Genomic DNA, 21,869 nt, shown 5'->3' on the forward strand with positions numbered 1-21,869 from the left:
TATCTCCCAGCTGAATTGTCTTTTACTCAATTGTAAATACCAAAGAGGAATATGATCTTGAACAACAGTATGCGGTATTAGGCCACTTGCTTGCTTCTGAGTCTGACCTTTTCTGCTGTGTTGTATTTCCATAATTACAATGCCATACATGGTGCACTATGTCTTTGCTTTCTTGCTATTGTGAAATTGTGGGGTAGATGTATTGCTCATCTTTTATTAACCATAGAGCAGGCATTGTCAGAGCAACGTGTTGATTGCCATAAATGATTTGTTCTATATGGTATGTCTGAGCATGTAGGTGTTCTGGAATACTATCACAATGATTTTTGTTTGTTTTATCATTTTTGGCTTGACAATTCTTGTTAAGATAGTTGCCTGATTTTTCCATTGTTGTATATGTTTATTAACCATATTTTTCTTCTCTAATTGTCATGAACTGCTTCTATATGATGGGCATTCAAGGGAATCCCTTAGCCACACATCAATAATATGGAATTTCTGATGGCAGCAGAGCTGATGACTCAAGTTTATTTGATGGTGATAGGCAATGCTACAAGAACACCCCATGCCATTTTAACAAGTTACCACCAACAAATGACATCAAGTCAGCAAACAGTAGTGCCTGCTACAAAAAAATTGTTGTAGAAAATCCCCGGCCTCTTTACAGCTGAATATGACCATAAGTGTTTAGAGACACTGAGAGTAGTAGGAAACCCTGAGGACCGGATCGAGGGCAGTAAGGACATCGCAAGAGGGGAAAAATTTACCTTAGTCTGGAATAAAGGGCAAGGGGAAGTCAAAACATGACCCACTCTACCTGATGGGAAGAAATGATGTACTCAGACCTGGGTTGAGTATGGAGGCCCTAACAGCATAGAGCTAAACATTTTTCAAAGGTATCAGATGGGGTTTATGGGGCAGGGGACAAAGAAAGCAGGGAGACCCAGAGACTTAGGAGCAGATTTATCAAATCTATGAAAAGTCACACAAAGAGAAACGAAGCAGAACAGACTTGAAAGTACTTTACTTTACTTTTCAGCAAAAATTTTATTGCACTAAAAATGATCCCTTTTTTCAGTGTAATTCGTGATTTGCGCTTCTTGTTGCCACTTTGTGTCAAAGGTGTCATTACATGGGTTGTACTTGGACGTTCCAGAGTAAGTTCCATCTATTTTAATTGCCAGACCACACTTTGTCTCAAAATTTATTGTCTCATTGAGGCAGGAGCAAAATTTGAGAAATATATTTATTTCTTGATACAGTTCAAATATTGCCTGGGTGTAACGCTATACTGCACACATCCAATGTGTGGGACGTTTCAAAAATTGTTCAGGCATTGGATGTTGTACTGTAGAAAACCTATGCTAGACATCACATGTACACATTTTCACCATTTTCTATCATGGTGCACCATGGTGTTTCTGAGACAGCACATGGGAAGAGAGGCGTAGCAAGCTATATTTAGTAAATATACTGCTCTTCCCCTCCTGTCCAACACAGTGTAGTAACTATGGGTGCTGCACTGCATTGCACTGTATTCTAGTACATCTGTCCCCAATATTCCAATTCCCGGTGACTTTGATCCCTTTCCCCAAACATCTGGCCATCTGCTGACTTTTCTAACAACGCATTCTTCTGACAGTGACCTAAATCTGCCGTACCTATCATTTTTACGCGCAATCTTCCAGCATTGTTCATTGCATCTTTAAGGATGTTGGTGTTTCCAATACTGTACCTTCTCTTCTGCTTGGTTCTGGTATAGCTACTGTTCATGGTGCTGGCTGAAGGCTTGGTACATTCCCTATGGTTGTTTCCCTGTACTGTTAAGGAGGATGCAGGTGTGGTACATTCTGCTCCCTATGGTTGTTTCCCTGTACTGTCAAGGACCCCATAGTATTTTTTTACGTCAATCTTCACATTCTGGATGGCAGAGCTTAATAATTCCTGCATTTGCTTTTCTCCTTGGCATTCGTCTTTCACTGCACTTGCCTGTTGAAGTGTGTCTTCCCTGCTACTGTTAGCTTTTTCCATGCAGATCTTCAGATCATCTGCTCAGTGTCTCTTCTACCTCCTACTTCTCACACTCTATGCTTAACCATTAGATTCACAGGCAGCACAACCCGCCTGGTTCAGTCTGTGCTGCCATGCACAGCTTTCCAAGAACTGAAGCATGCACCCTGAGCTCTAAACAGACTGGAATCATACAACTTCAATCTGGTCTCACCAATGTCACTCTGCAGGTTACATAGAAAAACATATGTATCTTGCTTTATTTAATCTTGGATGTTGCCTGGACAGTACTCTGTTTCAATATCATTCCATGTGCCCATGTGCATTGTTTAGCGAAATATTCCAAATATTCTTGAAATATTTCTGCACAGAAAGACATATGAAGTGTATCTGCACTAATATTACTTCCAAAGGCACAGTTGGACCAACAAACTCATTGGGGTCTCTCGCAGTGATTGACCAATTGCACAATTACTGCAACGCTATAACGGCTACCATACAGTCTACCTTAAAGGTAATAAACTGCAAATGAAAATGGGATTTATTTTTCTCTGTTGTCACATCTGAGCATAGGAAAACAGATTTGAATCAGGTACAGTAGATGCATATTACAGGGTCGGCCATATTAACTGTAGTTATGGTTAAATTAAGAATTATGGAGTGTACAATTTGTCAGACTCTTGATGCATCCCTCAGGTTCTTAATTTCATATTTAAAGTAGATCATTCAATGGACAGCAAAGTTACTTGAATCATTTTTAAAAATGGCACCCCTCTTTTCGGATGGTCTTAAAGTGACAGTCCTCATTATATGCTACACAAAAGCAGAATGTCTATGTAGCTTTTATTTCTTTTCCAGTGCCTTTATTTGGGTAGATAAATCCAAGCCTTGGATAAAAATGATAATTTGGAGATACCTTAAGATCTATTGTGGACTATTTCGGCATTGCATTTAGACAACTAGGTTGGAGTTATAACCGGTTCCCAAAAATTATTATCCAAACATTTAAAGTGTCAAATGTAATAAAATGGTGATTCACCCTGGCCCCTATGCTATTCTTCTTGCATACTGTGGATTCGCTAATTTGCTTGGCTGATGTAACTTCCTTTCCTCTGAGTGTTGGGGGATTCTTAATTCCAGTGCTGATGTCTCCATTGTTTTTGATCCTGCACTTATAGGACTATGAAGACAATTAATAGCATTGTCTGAATCCGCTGATCATAATGCCTTATGATAAGCATTTGAAACTGAAAACATGATGTTTTTGAAAAATATTGAAACTTTTCCATTAGAGTTTTTTGGGTAATAGAACTAAGTTACAAAATGTGGGTGAATATCCCTAGTTAGGGGTTGGTAACAGCTAATAGCTCTTGGAAGTCTTGTATGACTATTCTGCATTGGAGTAGCACTAACCAATTGTTTAACTCAGTTGGGAAGTGACATGCTTCTGCTCTGTGGTTAGATTATAATATACAATTACCTTCGGTATTCCAGTGTGTTTTGGAGACTTCTGGTATTTTTAGCCTCAGAAAGTTTGATGAGGCAAGAGAATATGCTTTGGAAAACATTCCTGTCATTAAGGCTAGGTGCCTCAATTGAGCCGTTCCGTCTTTATCTGTGCTGTGTAGGTCTTCAGTTTAAAACATGCCCAAGTTATTGAGTAAACAAAGCAAACACAAGGAGATGATGGACGCAGTGCTGAAACTTTTCCGACACTCACCCCCAGTCACAGATCTGGGTTGAATCCATCATCGTTCTTTAGCTCACTTAGCCACCCCAGTTCAGATCCAGACATATTCAAATCAGTCATGACTTTGTTCCTCATGAGAACAGTCCAGCCTGACCTGCCAAGCCAGTTCTTCCCTGGACCGGAAACAAACATCTGTGGACCGGTTTCGGTGTAACACCCCTCATCAGCCAGGCTAGCATGAATCCAGTGGCTGGGGTGAATGAATGCCATTGTTCTGCATTCTGTCCGTCAATTGTTCTTTTTGAAAGTTATTGAATATTCTGAATTTATGGAGCCATGATTGTCTGGGATTTCTAAAACACTGAATGCACGTGGTATGGAAGCTGCTGGAAAATATAATTTTATTAATTTGCTGAAATATTATTTAGTTAAACTTGGTTTAGAGGGGTTGGTTGTTTTCAAAATGACCTTATATAACAATTTCACATGTAAAGTGATAAAAAGTAAGGTTCATAAATGTGAAAGAGAATATTTTAAACCTTCATTTTACGGCTAAAAAAATACAGTTTATTGGATGCTTCACTGCATAGCTTCAAAGGATGAAGGTTTTTCTCTGAAATAATTTAGAACCAGAATGATGGCGTTTCTATGTGAATTTTAAGACGGATGGTCGTCTAATTGATTAACATTTTTGGGCTATAGGATGGACCTGTTAACAAAGTTAAGCAAAACGCCTTATGTTTTAGTTGTGTTGCAGGCATGACAGATTTATTTGTCAAGTACTTCCACATGAAAGAGATCACTTGCTTCTTCCTATATTAGCTGAACACACCATCATAAAAACCTGTCTTCACCAACTTCATTGCTATGCAATCCAGGTTCTGTAAAACGAGTTGTATAGATTGTTGGGATTTTAAAATATTTTTGATAAGACTAAATATGCTCCCTAAATCAATGTTATTCCGGAGAACTTTGTTTTATTAGTAAAAAAAATAATGTCCTACTGAACTACTTTCGTCTACAGCAAAAATGTCAGAACAGAATTACACCAAATTTGGCATGAAACTAGAAGTTAAATTAGCCCCTTCCTGTCATAAATTATTATTTGAGGCCTTTTGGATATATTTCCATCATAGAAGTGTGTCAGGGGGACCTTGCAGGGGTAATAATTTCTATATTTGGAACATTAATTTGTGAATTATGAACCAACTGATTAATAGGCTACAAAATTAGAAGAAAATATTCAGTTCTGATTGGATGTGGGAGGATTGTTTCCACTGCCCATTTTGCTGCCCATTGATTACTATCACACTATGCAATTTGAGTATCTAGGTGGAGATCTGTAGCGTGTCATGACAAACATTACACAAATGGGGAGACCCACAAAGATTCACATATCCAACAATGCAGAAATTAATTTGAGAGAGTTAAACGGAACTGGGACTGCATCATGCTACTCAAGGGAGGGTGCATATGGGATGACAAAAGGATTGATCCTACCCTCAAAATGCAGGGAATCATGCCAGCTGTCATCCTGGATCTATACAGAAACACATTGATTTGCAGAAAGAAAAAAATTAGGTCACCTGAAGTACTAACATGGGTATTTTGGTCTTGCAGGTACAATGTGAGTAATTCAAAATTACCTTGCCCTTTGTCCAAAGTCCAATGAGCTTGGCAAGGCCAAGTTCAGCAGTTTATTGCTTTGACCATGGTCCAAAGTATGTAATTAAAATCATTCAGGGCCTTATTTTTTAGGCCTTGTGACACTTCTGTGCCGCCGCTTCGTCACGTTTTGTGACACACTGGCGGCATAAAAAATGTGCCAAAGTGACGCATCTAAGCAGATGTAGATGTGTCACTTTGTAAAGCTTTGCGCTACATTATACCTTCATCAGATATAATGTATGCAGGTTAGGCATTCCCCCGTAAAAAACCTTGTAGAAGTGGTGCAGTTTTCACTGTGCCACTTCCAGGACGCCACTGCGTCAAAACATTATGCCTACCTCACAGCAGGCATAAGACTGATGCAGTCCATTTCACATGGGGCTTGCCCCATGTGAAAAGGCACATTGCTGGACTTGCATCTGTTTTAAGACACACCCCAGCAATGCGCCACTTTTATGCCTACAGATACGTCAGTAATACTGACATATCTGTAACTCTTAGCGACATGATGTTCCGTACTGTAAATGCAGCGCATCCATGGTGTCAACAGGAGGACGCACTGAAAGGTTTTGCATTGCTGCTTTGTCACCGCGATGCGACACTTCTTATAAATAAGACCCTCAATGCTCACTGAAAAGTATTTGTTATGGTCCCTAAGTCATTTGTTAGAGACATCCACGGAAATTCTCCTAAAATCTTTAGTAAACATAAGGTTACGGTTAAGAACAAACCAAAATAACATTCACTATCACTGGCTTTGGTGAGCAATGCACCATTAGCTCCCACAATGTACTCCGCATTATCTTCTACATTCTAGAGAAAATAATTATACGGAGTCATATGCATATTTCAGCGATGGACTAATACAATCGATTCAACAATTTGAAGATTGCCTCCATTTTCTTCTTCAGTGACTTGATGGGACTTCTTCATATGGATGAACAAACACCGTATCATTATAAAGGATGTACAAAGACCACACAAGTACATCATATGTTCTCCTCAACATACATAAAAACATCTATATTTCAAAATAGGAACCAATAGCACTGTGCATTAGCATTTGTATCCTAGAAAGTGACTAAACCATTTGCACCCATTGGGAATTCTAGATATGTTTCTGAAGTGCATGACATGCTTTGTGACACTCATCATTTAACACAAAACAAGTGTTTCATATGGTTCTAAATTATAGTTTCTAACCAAGTTTCCTTACACAAATGTAAATGTAGGCGTATTTATAGAGCGCACTGATACTCAGGAGTGTCCTGGCGCTGTACTCATACCGCTAGGGAACCCGTCCTGGCTTTTCCCCTGAAATGTCCACTCCTGGGCATCCCCGGGGTGCAACCAGGCATCCCCAGCGCTGTAGGGGGCCGTTGTGAAGACTAAGCAAGCTATTGCCCAGAGTTGCAGCGTGGGACTCGTGCTCAGAGTAGGCACCGAGGCGAGAAATCAGGTCCAAGGAATTATGAGCCCAAGAACCGCCGAGATCACCGAGATTAGCCGAGGCGGGATTTGAACCCTGGTCCCGGGCCAGGCCTCTACACCAGGGACTGCCGCTCTAAGCAGTGAGCCACACTTCTCCACAAACTGACATGCAGACATTTTGCTTGCAATGTTAATCTCAACTGTCTCATGGGACTCTTTTTCTATGGTAGTACCATAACCCATTTAAATAAAAAGCATCCCATAATGGTCAAAATTTGAAAAACATTCAACGTTCTCTGTATTTTCTGTCTTTCTATAGAGGATCTTGCCTCCCATACCTTTGTCATAATAAACTTTTCTGCTTGGTCTTTTGTTGAATGCAGTGTTCAGCATATTCAGGGGCTTCAGGGCTGGAGCAAAGACCATGATTAATGCCAAAGCCGTTGCCTAGAACTTACAGCGCATGGGCCTGGCTGTGTTCAGTGGGTATGAAGACTGGGTACTGGACAAGGCCTACAGAATGCATTGTGCCTAAATTCCAATATGCACTACCAAGATCTTGGAGAGTGGGTTCTCACTGTGCCCAGGAGCCAAAGTATATGTTTCATAAAACAAACTAAATCACTGGAATATTGTGTTAAAACAAAGTTTTGGTTTACTACTTTGGAGTCAAAATAATATGTTATTAAAAGCAAAGAAATTCATCTTAAATATATACAGTTGAAGGGATCTTATGTTTATGATGCAAAATCTAAAGCCACGGTTGTTTGTCAGCTATAGTAAGCACATTGTTTCAGTCAGTCAAAGGAGGCTTTATTTCGATATGAATATATCTTTAAAAACATCACAATACAGTTTTAAAATACATAAAAAGCCTTATTTAAAATACATATGAAGCATTATTTCATAAGAAAAACAGTTATACAAAAATCGAAATACGAAATACAAATGGCGACAATAAATTACATGAAATAGCCATAAAATCTCAATTAAACAATGTAAGAGACCCTTTTGGACCTGATCAACCAAGCCCAGTTTAAAAACTTCGCCAAGCCACAGACAAGTAGGGGCCGTGTATCCGATTTCAGAATGCGTAGGGCCTCACCACAATGTCTTGTACCTAGTTCTTTGCAGAGGGGTTTCAACCACCTAATGCGAGGGGCATTGTATGCGGGGCATATAAAAAGAAGATGAGGTACTGTCTCGATCATGGTCTCACAGAATGGGCAGAATGGAATGGTCTGTGCTGGGGGCTTCCATCTGGCAGTCAATTTGTGGACAGGCAGCACTCCAACTCTCAATTTAAAATATAGAGCCCTATCTCTAGGCTTTGTAATGATATCAAGATAGGGCACTTGGAATGCCACCTCCTTATGCAATAGGAATTCGACAGTAGAACTACCTACACTAGGGTTTAAGTTCCTCGAATCCCTTACCCATTTCCAATAAGAGTTTTTCAGGTCAGACTTAGGGAGTGCGGACCTAGACTGCCAAATATTTCCAAGACCCACTTCTCCAAGTAACCATTTCACATCCCTTAACCATCTTATTCTGTGCTAGCCAGGCATTGATAAAACCTCCTTTAGCCCCTCCGCATAACTCGCAAGTTTCAGAACTCTCCATAGGTGCGCCCAAAGGAGAAGAGGGCCTAGCCTTGCCTGATCCTTGATAGAGCGACAGCCCATATCAAGGAGTAGGGGAACAGAGGGGGTACTATAAGGGAGACCCATCAAGTCCTTCAAAAATTTGTGTTCTGAACAGGTTAACTCATCCACATTCTGCGCCCCCCAAAGCTCTGCCCCGTACAACGCCGCACTCACACCTCTTGCCTTATAGATATCCAGTACCTGGGCAATTGGTTTAAAGGTAGAGGAACGCTGTTCTTTGAGCAGGGCCCCCACCACCCTTTTGTGATTTAACAGCATTTTTTGAAGATGACAGTTCCACCTCATGGTGTCGGTGAGGCGGATTCCTAAACAGTCAAACTCCTTGACCCTTTCAAGACATACTGAGTTCAACATGGGAGGCCTGCCTATCTTCTTCAGGGGATTCAGGATCAGATATTTGGTCTTCCCCGTATTGATTTCTAACCCCCTCGCATCGCAAAAAGATTGGAACCTATCGAGGAGGCTCTGCAGCCCAACCGGAGTCTTCGAAATCAGTAGGGTGTCATCTGCAAATAAGAGCGTAGGTATTCTTTTGCCCGCCAGGGATGGAGCATCTGCAGGGTATTGTAAAAGATGCTCCACCACACCGTTAACGTATAAGGAAAACAGTGTGGGGGCTAAAACACAACCCTGGCGGACCCCTCTATTTACAGATATTCTGGCAGTCTTTTGGCCCTGATTTCCCCACCGAACCTGGGCAAAATTATCTTCATGGAACTTAATTATCAGGGATAATAGGTACGGTGGCATGCCCAAATCTGATAGGACCTTCCATAGATGGTTGCGGGGCACTAGGTCAAAGGCAGTCCGTAGGTCTATGAAGGCGAGATCATTAATTGGTGATAAAATATGTCCAATTATGTAATGTGTGAGATCATGAGCCATGTGTTGAGGGAATTATGAATGCAGTGTTCACCATAACAGGTGAACTATGGTGGCATTTAGGTTATTTATTTATTCATTCTTTTGCTTCAACTCTGGTTTTGTCTTAAATTATGCTTAAACTATGCTTTAATCATTATGGTATATATTTTATCATATTCATTGCACCACAATATGTACTCCTTCTCAACCAGAGGCACACTGAGCGCAGGTTTTGGGCTGCCTCTGCTCACATTTTAAAGATGGCCAAGTAGAGTTTGCTGCAAAAACCTTGATAACTTTCTACGTCAGTGTTTTTTCTTAAAACAATATTACTACAACATACATTTATAAATAAGTATAATAATTAATATAGGTCTCCAGATTAACCTCTTTGATGCGTCAGACGGCCCCCAGCCGCCCGAGTCCCTGTGCTCGTGTGCGTCGGACGGCTGGGGGCCGTCCAAACTGTGCACGTGTCAAGTTCCGCCGCACCAGGACGGAATTTGCACCGCATCGAAGAGGTTAACAGCAACTAAATTTGCACAACATTCTTTAGAGACCCCTTAATATTCAGAAAACTATGCTTAATAAACAAAACAATCAACAAAGGGCCAGATGTACAAAAATGCATTTACTGACCGCAAACCCTGTCATTTTTTAGCCTGCAGGTTTTGCAACCAATTAATGTTTTTTTTAATGTATTAAACCCACTTAGTGATTTAGTAATGGATTACCAGGTCCCTAAATGGGCTTAGGCAATCATACTGAATTGGAATTTGGAAAGGGCATGTTTAGGGTGTTCCTTCCAAATACCGAATTTTTCTGGCATGTATGAATATTTTCTGATCAGAAACTGGTTGTAAAACATTATTATTTTACTAACAACTGAAAGGTAGACGTAACCTGCTTGCAAATAGGGGTCCGTCCTGTTTGCGAATGGGTTACTCAACTGGTCAGTAGTCGTAAAAAAATTACTTCTCTTCCTGTTTGTGAAGGATCAAAAAAAAAATCCTTTTAGGAAAAAGATTGCTCTATTTAAAAGCAATCACAAACACAGTGGTCTGCTGATCCCAGCAGGCCCCCAATCCTGTGATGGCAATAAATCATAGTGGACAGCGTTTTGCGGCCTACCTCATTATTATGCATGATCCACGTGGATAACTCTCTCTGCTCGAAAGCTAACAACTTGCTAGAATCGATGCAGAGCCTGAACTTGCTTCAGTTAGTCAAGGGCCCAACACACACAGCTGGGCATACACTTGACCTTATCTTTGCTAATTTCTCGAATATCACAGTCCTTCCTTCCCTCCCTCTCACCTGGTCTGATCACCATCTTGTCCCTTTTGACCTAGAGCTAAGTTCGAGAGCCACACCCACTGTCCTTAGTAAAGAGCTGGGAAGAAAGTGGCATAAAATTAACTGTGCAACCTTAGACCCCTTATTCAACTATCAGCCGGACCCTCTGTCTAGTGACATCGATGAAAATGTGTCCAAACTCAATTCCGCGCTGCTCCTGGCCATCAATTCCATTGCCCCTCTCAAACCTATCACCTCTGCTCCTTGGTTCTCTCCGACCCTCCGTGAAGAAAAAAACCGCTGCAAATTACTTGAACGCAAGTGGCGGCAGAACTATGACCCTGAATCCAAAGCAATTTACAAAACCGCTTTGAAAAAATTCCTTAAACAAAAAAAGTTACCATGAGAGACTACTTCTCACTACAAATCTCTAACGCTAAGAACTCCTCTAAAACCCTTTTTAATATTGTCAAAGAATTTGTAAACCCCCCCGCCAGGGCCTCGCAGAACCCCTCTAGCCAGGCACTATGCGATGGACTGTCTGATTATTTTCTAGAAAAAATTGATAAAATTAGAACCTCGTTTCCTACTGAGGAATCCCCTCCGCTCCCCCCTGTCATGGCCCTGGAATCTGCTTCTTTACAGTCTTTTAACGAGCTGACTCTTGAGACCGCACTCAGGTTATTCACCCAGTGCAGATCTGGTTCTCCTTCCGACCCAATTCCTGCCAAGGTCATGGGTGACCTGGCCCCCTCACTGGCTAGTCCTTTTCTTTCTATTTGGAATGCCTCCCTCTATCACGGCATCTTTCCAACTGCTTGGAAGGAAGCTCTGCTGGTCCCCATTCTGAAAAAGCCTGATGCCGATCCTACAAAATTTTGCAACTATCGCCCCATCTCCCTCCTCCCCAAACCCGCAAAAATTCTGGAAAAGGCCGTGCAGCTGCAACTGACAGAATATCTAGAAAATAACTCTTTACTACACAACTCTCAATCCGGCTTCAGAGCAGGCTTCAGCACTGAGACTGCTCTCTTGGAAGTGGCTGAGACTATCCGTGAGTGTGTGGATAGGGGCAAGGAGGCAATGCTGGTCCTCCTCGACCTATCCGCCGCTTTTGATACGGTTTCACATAAAATCCTATTAAACCGTCTAAAGCAGGTCGGAATCGGTGGCTCTGCACTCGCCTGGGTTGAGTCATTCCTCACTGGCAGAACTCAGAAGGTGGCGCTCAAACCTTTCAAATCAGAGGGTAAACCCCTGCTGTGTGGTGTCCCGCAGGGCTCTGCCCTGAGCCCTCTGTTTTTTAACGTTTATCTCGCACCCTTGGCCGCAGTGGTGGAGTCTTGTGGGGTCAAAGTGGTCTCTTACGCTGATGATACTCAGCTGATATTCTCTTTTAGAGACCACTCTGACTCCACCTTTGCCAACTTCCGCTAATATTTGGACAACATCTGTGCCTGGATGACCAGCAACCACCTTAGGCTTAATGCTGACAAGACAGAAGTCCTGTTTTTTAACCAGAAAACTCCAATATCTCCCAGCCTGTGCTAGCCCACAGTTCTTAACCCTGCGCCTACCCCTGTTCAATCAGCACGTAACCTTGGCTTTCAATTCGATGACTCACTCTCTTGCAAAGCGCAAATTAACAAGGTCACCTCAGGCTGCTTCGCGAAACTTCGCATGATTAAAAAGATCTTTCCTTACCTCCCCTTGGCGCCCGCAGAACGATCACTCAGGCCCTCATCACGTCTCATCTAGGCTGCGCCAACAGCTTATATGCCGGTGCCCCTCAATATCTGATCGATCGTCTTCAGATCGTTCAGAATGCGGCAGCCAGACTGATTGGAAACATCCCCTACCGCCAATCGGTTGCCTCTTATTGCAAAGAGCTACACTGGCTTCCCATTGCTAGCCGCATTCAATTCAAGATTCTCACCCTCGCCTTTCGTGCTATCAACGGCCTTGGGCCAGGATTCCTGAAAAAGCGAGTTGTAATATCTCAATCTGTCAGATCACTGAGATCTAACAACTTACGCCTCTTGATTGCACCACGCTTTCGACGATCCAGAATGGGCGGCAGAGGGTTCAGCGTAATGACTGCTAAACTATGGAACTGCCTCCCACTCGACCTCAGGTTCTGCCCGTCTGAATCCATCTTCCGTAGTAAACTAAAAACGTGGCTGTTCTCCAGATTATGATTCTAGTCCTACAATCGGCCTGTTCCTCTCCTTCATTCCTGAGTTTCTGTTTTAGCGCCGGGACACCCCTCCGGGGGTAGCTGCGCGCTGTATAAGCTACTTAAATAAATAAATAAATGATGTAGGTTGGATTATCACCCAAAACGATTTGAATTTTTAAGAACTGATCTATTAGTACATAGGTTAAATCTTCATTAGTCACAAAAATACTGGTCATTAATTATGACCAGCAATTTTCAAACAGAAAATAGTACACGTGTTCTATAGTTTCTACTACCCTTGCAGATGCAGGGAAAACGAACGAAAAACACACTCCTGCCACCACAAATTCAGTTTAACTCTACACACAGCATGTGACCCAAAAACAAAAGCATACATCATTAAGAAAGGCCAATGCAGTCACATCATTTCACAAATTTCGTATTTCAGTTTCCATAAACACAAAAATAAAGAGTAGAGCACCTGAAGCGTTGCAGTTCTATGTCCCAATACATTTCAAGACTAAAGCTTCTAAGTTTGCGCGTAATACAAGAAAGCACTGAGCAGTGAGCAGTGGTGGCTCCTCCGCTAAGGTGGAGGAGTGTTGCCCCACTGCCAGGAGCAGCAAAGAAGGGAAAACATAAAATGATAATAACTGAAGGTTAATGTCATTTTATGTTTTCCTCCTGCTGTGACTCTGCGTGGGGGAGTGGCGGAGCTGCAGGGCTGCAGGGGAGGAGTGGTAGAACACTCCTGTGCACAGTGACTGTTTGGTCGGCCCTCTCGGGCCGCCCGTAACAGTCATGCGCACTCCCCTTGGAGGCTGCATTACAGCCTGCATGGAGAACACACCCCCCCCTACAGCCCCTGGCTGAACGCCGTGTCACAGCGCACAGACCAACCACACCGCTCCATTAGAGAGTTGTGATTGGCTTAGGGGTGGGATCCTGGCTGCCTGATTCTTGTTCCAACCTGGAATCAGACACAGGCGAACAGGAAAGAATATACGAGACCCGGCGACGGCAAGGCACATTTTTTTTAAAGCATCACGCGATCTAACCCGCGCCCAACCATCCACCCGCGAGCCATGCTGGCCTCCCCTGCTGAGCACCCAAACATTGGTAGTTCATCGAAGACATTAAATATGGCCCAGGGAAGGAGAGAGGCAGAGAAAGAGAGATAGGGAGTGGGAGAGAATCAGCACGAGAAATAAAGCAAAAGGAAGGTGAGATGGACAAAGTAAAAGAAAGAGAGGGAGAGAAATGGACGGAGAAACAGAGTGAGGCAATGCGAGAAGGCAGGGAGAAAGATTGAAAGACATGTAGAGAAAGAGAAAGACGGAAATAGAGATAGAGAGCTACATGGGATAAAGTGACATGGAAACAGAGTGATAAAGGCAAGGACCAATATCGAAGGACTGAGAGAAAAAGCCAAGGAGAGAGAACTACAGAGAAAGACAAATTCAAAGAGTGAGATATATGGAGATTTGTCAAAAAAAGAAGGGGAGCTAGGGAGAGAGGGAAGCAAGTGAAAAAGAGAGGAGTGCCATAGAGAGAGAGAGAGAGTGACCGAGACAGACAGAGAGAGAAAGTTGAGGGATAGTGGGGGAAACAGGGATTTACAGACACAGGGAGAGACAAGGATAGACAGTAAGAAACAAAGAGATACAAGAAGAGAAATGGAGAGACAAGAAAGCTAGCAAAAGACAAGGAGAGGCACAATGAAAAAGAAAGAGTGGAAACCTATAAGTGATGGAGGAAAGACAGAGCATCAGGGAGAGAAAGTTTGAGAGAGGAAAGGGAGAATGAAGGATAGTGAGAGAGAAAGAGAGAAAAAGACAAAGTACAGAGAGGCCTGGAGAAAGGGAAAAGGGAAATACCGAGACCAAGAGACACATGGAGAGATAGACAGAGACAGTGAGAGAAAGACAGACTGGTGAAATCAGGGGGCGAAAGAAATTGAAAGACAAGTGGAGACAGGGAGAGAAAAATTGACAGACAGTGAGAAAGACAGACAGAGAGACAGAGAATAGCAAGGAGAGACAAAGAAAGAATGAGAAAAAAAAACAAGAGCCATGGAGAGGTAGGGGTGATAGAGGCACACAAAAAGAAAGGAAGAGAGAGAGAGAGATAAGTGAAAAGATAGGAACTATCTGAAAAGATTATCTATCCATGCATCTATCCATTCATCCATCAATCTACCTGTCCACCTGCCTGTCTTTTTACACATCTTCTTTCCATCTTGGCATATCCGTCTACCTAGATATCTGCCTATATACCATTTCTATATATCTGTCGAATTATCGATCAGCCTGTCTATATCTTGATCTGTACATGACTATGCCTGGTCTTTCAAATCTATGAGGCTGATTCAGAGTTCAGTGTACCCATCCTCCAAATCAAGTGATCTCTCCCACCCCTGCAGACATGTCTTACATTGCCAGATACTGCTACCATGGTGGTTCCAGTCAATGCATTAAAATGTTGACGGATAGTACGGTCTACATGATGGTAACCTCCGTCAAACTTTATCCTTTTTTTAGTTTAAAATACCAAAATCCCAAATTGAAAATTTGTTTTAAATATTAAAACTAATAACCCTGCACCATGGGAGTTGTCTCCCATAGAGTGAATGTTATTAAAATGTGCCTGCCCAGTCTAAATCGGGTGGGGGAATCAAATAGCCAAACCTTTGACGGCCCTTAGTCAGTTGGCCATGAGAGGTTTATGTCAGCAGAGGAGACGGAGTAGTCTCCTCTGCTGACAGGCTTAACTCCTTGGCTGCGGCGGTAATTCCTCAGAGCTAGGGTGCTTGTGACGGAGTGGTTCCGTCACGGCCCCACCCGCTCAATGGAACGCGCCAAGCAGGCGCGAAATCAGTGCAGCGCAGGCGCGGCGGCCGGGCCATGACAGAACCACTCCGTTACCAGCACAGCGCGCCCGATGCTGGTGACGGAGTGGTTCCGTCACCAGCATCGATGAGGTTAAATACTGTTTGACACTAAATGAGGCAGGCGGAACTTCAGTTTGGTGAAGAGGGCACTCTATCTCCCTTGCAATGGAGTTACAACTCTGCCAAACTCTAAATCAAGCCCTATGTCTCTATTTGTCTTTGTGTCTAACGTATCTCTGTTTATTTCTCCATCTGTCTATTTCTTACTCCTATATCTGTTTCTACTTTTCTCTGTTTTATATCTGTCTCTGCCTTTCTGTCTTTATTTGTACCTATATGAGCCTTTCTCAGTCATCTGTCTATGATTGTATATATCTATTACCCTTATCTATAGCTTTACCTGTATGTCTATTCCTCCATGTCTCTATCTCTCTAATTCTACCTCTTTCTCTCTCCCTAGCTGTCTCTCTTTTCCATTAGATGCCTCCCTAGCTGCCTCTCTTTCTCTCACTGCCACAGCTTCACTGTCTCTGGCTCACTGTCCCTATCCCTATCTCGGTTCCAGTCTCTGTCCCTTTATCTCTCTTTATGTCCCTCCATCAGCGTCGGATTGGTAACATGGGAACTCGGGCAATGCCCGAGGGGCCGGTTTCCAAATCCCAGCTGTGTGCTGCTTTTTAGAGCAGCCTGGAGGGGCCGATTTGGCCGGTTTCTGAGTTGTTCGATGCCACCAGCAGCCCAGTGGGTGCCTGAGTGGGCGTTCTGGAGGTAGATGGGAGTCCATTACCTCCCTTTTATCAACGGCAGAGTTGTCACTCTTTATCTCTTGCTGGGCCGGCCCATTAATATATGCATATTGAGTGGAGGCAGGGGGCTTGAGCAAATGTGGTCTCACTTGTTTTCAGGTGTGTTTCACCAGTGTGAACTAATCCATGCATTTTTTTTTGCCAATTTTTTTTTAATACAATTTCGCCAAACAGTGTTTTGTGTAAAGGCAATATGCAAATGTAGGCCACATTTTTTGCGTGCCCTGGGCGATTTTTAATCCCACTCCAACCCTCCATGTCGATCTCTTTCTATCTCTCCCTTCCCATCTACTTCTCCATTTTACTCTATCTAAATCTGTATCCTTTTAAATAACAATTTATCCCATCATCCTCTGCGGAGACGCGAGTGGGTCCTGGGTACCATCTGACTCGCATCTGCGGTGACTGTACTCGGTTCGGAGAACAAGCTGATCCCGCATCTACTCGAACCGCAGCCTCAGCCAAAAATCAATTATAAATAGAACCGCACAAACTATGTAAAGACTTACTCTCACGCAAAGAGGTAAACTCTTCACTTAAATGGAGCCCTTAGTTCTTCAAATATCTCATTTTGTTCACTTCTTTCAGCAAATTTCGTTACTACGAAGTCCGTAGCCCAAAAAAGTACCAGGTAAAATGGGGACATCAAACCGTTAAATGATTCTTTACAATTACACCGGCTAGAAGACAACGAACACCAAAGACAAATATCCACCTGTGCACTTATCTGCCAACAATCAAATCACACACGTATGCTGCATACAGCGTCAAAGGATAAAGCCATCATCACTGCAACCTACTTCACTGCAAACCACAGCATCCCAGGGAGACCCAGACATCAAAGCAAAGCATCAGCTACAGTTTTTGGTAAAGAAACTGATGGCACGGTACAGTTACACACAACGGTTTGCCAAGAATTTAGAACAAAACACAAGATTTTCAGGAAAATCATTAACCACAGCACTGGGAAAACAAGCATCTGCAAACAGGAAAGTTCTTATATTCCTCCAACAAATGTTTCCTACAGTTTAGAACACCACATCGTCAATTTAAGTAATATTTTCTCCACTGAATAAAACAAAAATAACAGTTAAAGATGTTATAATTTGTGTTGAAATAAGGTAAAGACTAATGTTTAAAAAGAAGAAAACCTCTGAATGTCCCCACTTTTCCGGTTATAATTACTGAGCTAACTATAACTCGGGTCCCCACCATGCAGTGCTTGTGACTCCACATATTACTTACTCATGACCTGTTAAATGACAGCATTCAAAGTTTGGTTAAAGTTCAGAAACTCTGTGACCGCAGCACTGGAAGACTGAATACACATTTACAAGCACTGCAGAAGGAGGCGCAGGCTTCTTATGTCCCCATCATCGCAGCACCAGTTGTGTATGGGGGTGATTGAGTGTAAGAGCGAATACCACAGGAATTTTTCATATTTAAAGAGAGATAGTGAGTGTGTGTTGGGGAGCATGTGTGTTTGTATGTGTGCGAGTGTGTGTGTGTATGTGTGTGTGTGCATGTGTGTGGTTGGGTGTGTGTGTGCCTATGTGTGTTTTACTGCACACTTGCAGTAGGTGGTTATTCTAAACTTTACTTACTTGAAGTTGACATGGGCAGCCAGTCCCCAAAGACGCTGAACAACAGCAAAGAAAGGCACAGCAGGTGTTCATTCATGATGGAAGGGACTCTGTTCGCTGGTCACTTGCAGTTGCACCTTTAATGGAGTCAAGAAAAAAAATGGTAAAAGTTCAAGTCCTTAAATACATAGCAGTCATCTGAGTGGAAAGCACCCTGAAGTGAGACAAACTCTTGGACTGAATTAGAGGACTTGAGGCAATAAGCAAACAGAACAATACATGCTCCCTAATGCATATATTGTGATATATTCCATGTTGCTGATTTGCAGAAGACATATACAAAGTCAAAGTCTTATGTTCCACTTTTGAGAAAAAAATGAATCAGTTACCTACCTACTATCTGTTCACGACTTGGCAAGGGCTGAAATGCATAGCGAGTTGTAATTGTGCCTTTTATCTATACACACAAGGAAGGAAGAAACCCGAAAATATATCTGTCCATGTCATGCATATGCCAGTAAAAATGCTGAATAGCTGGCTTGCCCATAATACCCGTCAATACGAATCCAAGTCCCACCATTTACCGTAAGTGTATCACAGTGCGAATGAAGCCTTAGGGGATGGCTGCTGAGAGGCCAAGCTGCTGACGTGGGTCATACCACATCCCACACATCTTCATACCACCACCGTCCACACCCTATTCTGCTATGCCGTTGCTTTGAAACTTTTCGAAGCCAGCCTCAACCAGATTGGGCGCTCTGATACATTTCCCCCCTTTTAAGCCCTCGAGGGAAGGGTGGAACCTACAGTTTCTGCAGATAAAAACTCTATTTCAGGCCCGGCTTCTAAAGCTCTTACACAGGGTGGATGGCTGCTTCATTAAAAGTCACCAAAGTGCTCAACTTACAGTGGCACGTCGGGCTCTTGAGGTCATTACAAGGCAACATTACAATGCAATCCATGTGTAAGAAAGCACTGGCAATTTGTAGTTGTGCTTTGTTATTTGTAATCATCATCATCATCATCATCTTTATTTCAGTCAGTCAGTCAAAATACTTTATTTTCGATAAATTAATATCATAAAAAGACATAGGCACAATACAATTTTATGCAATCAACAACACATAATTATACGAAGTCAAATCTTAATTAATTTACATCCTATAACTTTTTACAAAAAAAGAAAAAGATAAAAAGCACATAAACATTTTACAAACTCAGTTTTAAAAATGTATTTAAAAGAGGTCAGTAAATAAAAACCATATATACATATTGCATTTCAGGATAATAATTCATAAAGTAAACATTTCCTATGACCAGTGTTTAAATTCATCTCTTATAGGATCATATTAGTTAGATTCTCAGACAACATCCTTTTCTTAATCCTGACAGCCCCCACTAAAAAACTCGCAACATGGAACATAGTCCTGGGGGTCTGTAATAACTGTAAAAACAGGAGCGCTGGCTTGACCTGCATGAAACCTGCCTCCTTTAAGATAGGGATCAGATATTTTCTTCTTGGTGCCGTGTAGCGATCACAGAACATTAAAAAGTGTAATGTATTCTGGATCGAAAAGTTATCACAGGAACACGGCATAGCATTTTCGGGGGTACTCCAGGTTGGGAAATGTCCGAGAGTTAAATGAATCAAATTAAACCGAAAAAGCGTTAAAAGAAAGCGATGAAAAGGTTGGTTTACAGTAGTTAGGTATGATTCAGGTCCTACATGAGTACTCAGAATAATGCTAGTCCGCACTGTTGGTTTCTCGAGCTCTACTTGTTCCCTTTCCAGACTTAACACTTCTCCCATCATGCCTTTAATTAGCTCAATGTCTTTAACAGTTATAGAGGCCGGGGAAAAAAAGAGATCTGGTCTCCCCACTTTAATAAGACAATTCTTGATGTAGGCTATCCACAGGATTTTATTTACTCTGTCCAGCTGCAAGCAATCTTTTAAAATAGAATGGTTAAGGGGGATTTCTTGGTTCAGCCATGTCTTTAACCAAGCCAGAACAGGGGCCACTTTAGTCAAGTCTGAAATATAACCTAAACCAAGTTCAGTATGAACAATATATGTTGAGGTGGACTGAGGTACAGAGAGAACAGCTCTTAAAAATTTGTTCTCAGTAATCTGTAGACTTTCCATGGGACAATATCCCCATATAGCACTTCCGTATGTAGCAACGGCAAGACATTTAGCTTTATAGATTTTTAAAAGAGTTGCTACTGGCCTTGCTCCCAATTTTTTTGAAAAGCCCTGCAATGCAGAAGATGATCTGGCAAGGGGGATGTTCCTATTTTTTAACTGGGGGCCCCAAGTGCCTCTGTCATCAAAAGTGATACCCAGGTAAGGGAAAGTGGCTACCCTGCAAAGCTCTTGTTTGCCACAAGTAAATGTTTTTGTGAGCTTATTTTTCTTACCCTTGCCCAATATCATAATTTGAGACTTTTTTACAATAATTTTTAGGTCCAAAGACCCCATAAAGTCCTCAAAGGCATCTAATAATCTTTGAAGGCCTACACCAGTACGCAAAAGCAAGACGGCATCATCAGAACTGGAATTCCAAGTTCTCCTATACGTGGAATATCAATGGATGCCTCTTTAAGTGCTGGTTCCAGGACATTTATATAGACTGTAAATAGGAGGGGAGCCAAAATGCACCCCTGCCTAACCCCCCTTTCTGATTTAAAGTGGCTCGTGCATCGCCCCTCCTGGGTAACTCTGGCCGAAGCTATTAGGTCAGTGTGTAAGTCTGCTAAAAGCCTAACAAGTGCCCTATCTAATCCTATCTCAAGCAGAATTTTCCATAATTTAGCACGGTTTACCAGGTCAAAAGCTGACGAGAGTACATGGACCCCTCTTTGGCTCTTGTATACTTTTCTACCAACAAATGCAGATTAAGGCCTTGATCTATTGTGCTCCTTTTTGATCTAAAGCCATACTCAACGTTTGAAAGGACCCTATTTTCTTTTAACCAATAATTCAGTTTTGATAAAATAACCCGGCCCAGAATTTTCACCGATGAGTCTATCAATGAAATCGGTCTGTAACAGGATGGGTCTTGCCTGTTACTTTTTTTAAAGACCGGTATGATGATGGATTTTTTCCAGGAATCCGGGATTTTATCAGTTGAAAGAGCATTAAAAACATTACATAAGACCTTAGACCAAAATTTCGGGGCACTTTTAAAGACATCCCCTGGTACCCCGTCAGGACCCGGTGCGTTATTTTTCAGGGTCAGATCTATTGCCTTTTCCACTTCCGTTGCCACAAAAGTAACGGCATCCTCTGTAGTGCGTGGTACCATTATCTCAGCTTCTGAAATAAAAATAGAAGAGGTAACACTGCTAACTTCCGAGTATATTTGACTAAAATGTTCGATCCAGTCCTCATCTGGGATATTTGCCTCTAGGGGAGTGTTTTCGTCATCAGAAAAGAGTGGCTGATTTATAATTTTCCAAAAAAGGCCACTATCTTTTAGAGTTTCTGGTTCAAGAAGTTGGGCCAAAGCGTTATCTTTCAAGACACTCTTCCTTTCTAGGACAGTTTTTTTATAGGCAGTCCTTGCACTAGCGATGTCTGCACGGTTCTTGGGGGTTGCTTTCAGAGCATTTAATAGCACGCCATGCGCTTTTGAGCATTTATTATCAAACCATCTTTTACCCAGAAGCAGTTGCTGCCTAGATTTTTTCTGCAGACTACGATTGATTTCTATACAGATATTATCGAATGCTACTATGACATCTTTACATTCTGTTCTATTCGGAAAGCATATTGCAACTTC

General features: G+C 42.2%; 1 protein-coding gene across 1 annotated transcript in view; it reads right to left on the reverse strand.

Annotated features, from left to right (window-relative positions):
- Positions 1-18,226, reverse strand: part of LOC147684910 (uromodulin-like) — a 566,426-nt gene extending 548,200 nt beyond the window's left edge. The window contains exon 1 of the mRNA XM_086940797.1: positions 18,106-18,226. Within this exon, the coding sequence (XP_086796923.1) occupies positions 18,106-18,181 (76 nt within the window). The 5' untranslated portion in view covers positions 18,182-18,226. The remainder of the gene's footprint in view (positions 1-18,105) is intronic.
- Between the last annotated feature and the right edge of the window lie 3,643 nt (positions 18,227-21,869).

The sequence above is a fragment of the Lissotriton vulgaris genome, chromosome 10 (assembly GCF_964263255.1).
Source record: "Lissotriton vulgaris chromosome 10, aLisVul1.2, whole genome shotgun sequence".
Classification (NCBI taxonomy): Eukaryota; Metazoa; Chordata; class Amphibia; order Caudata; family Salamandridae; genus Lissotriton; species Lissotriton vulgaris.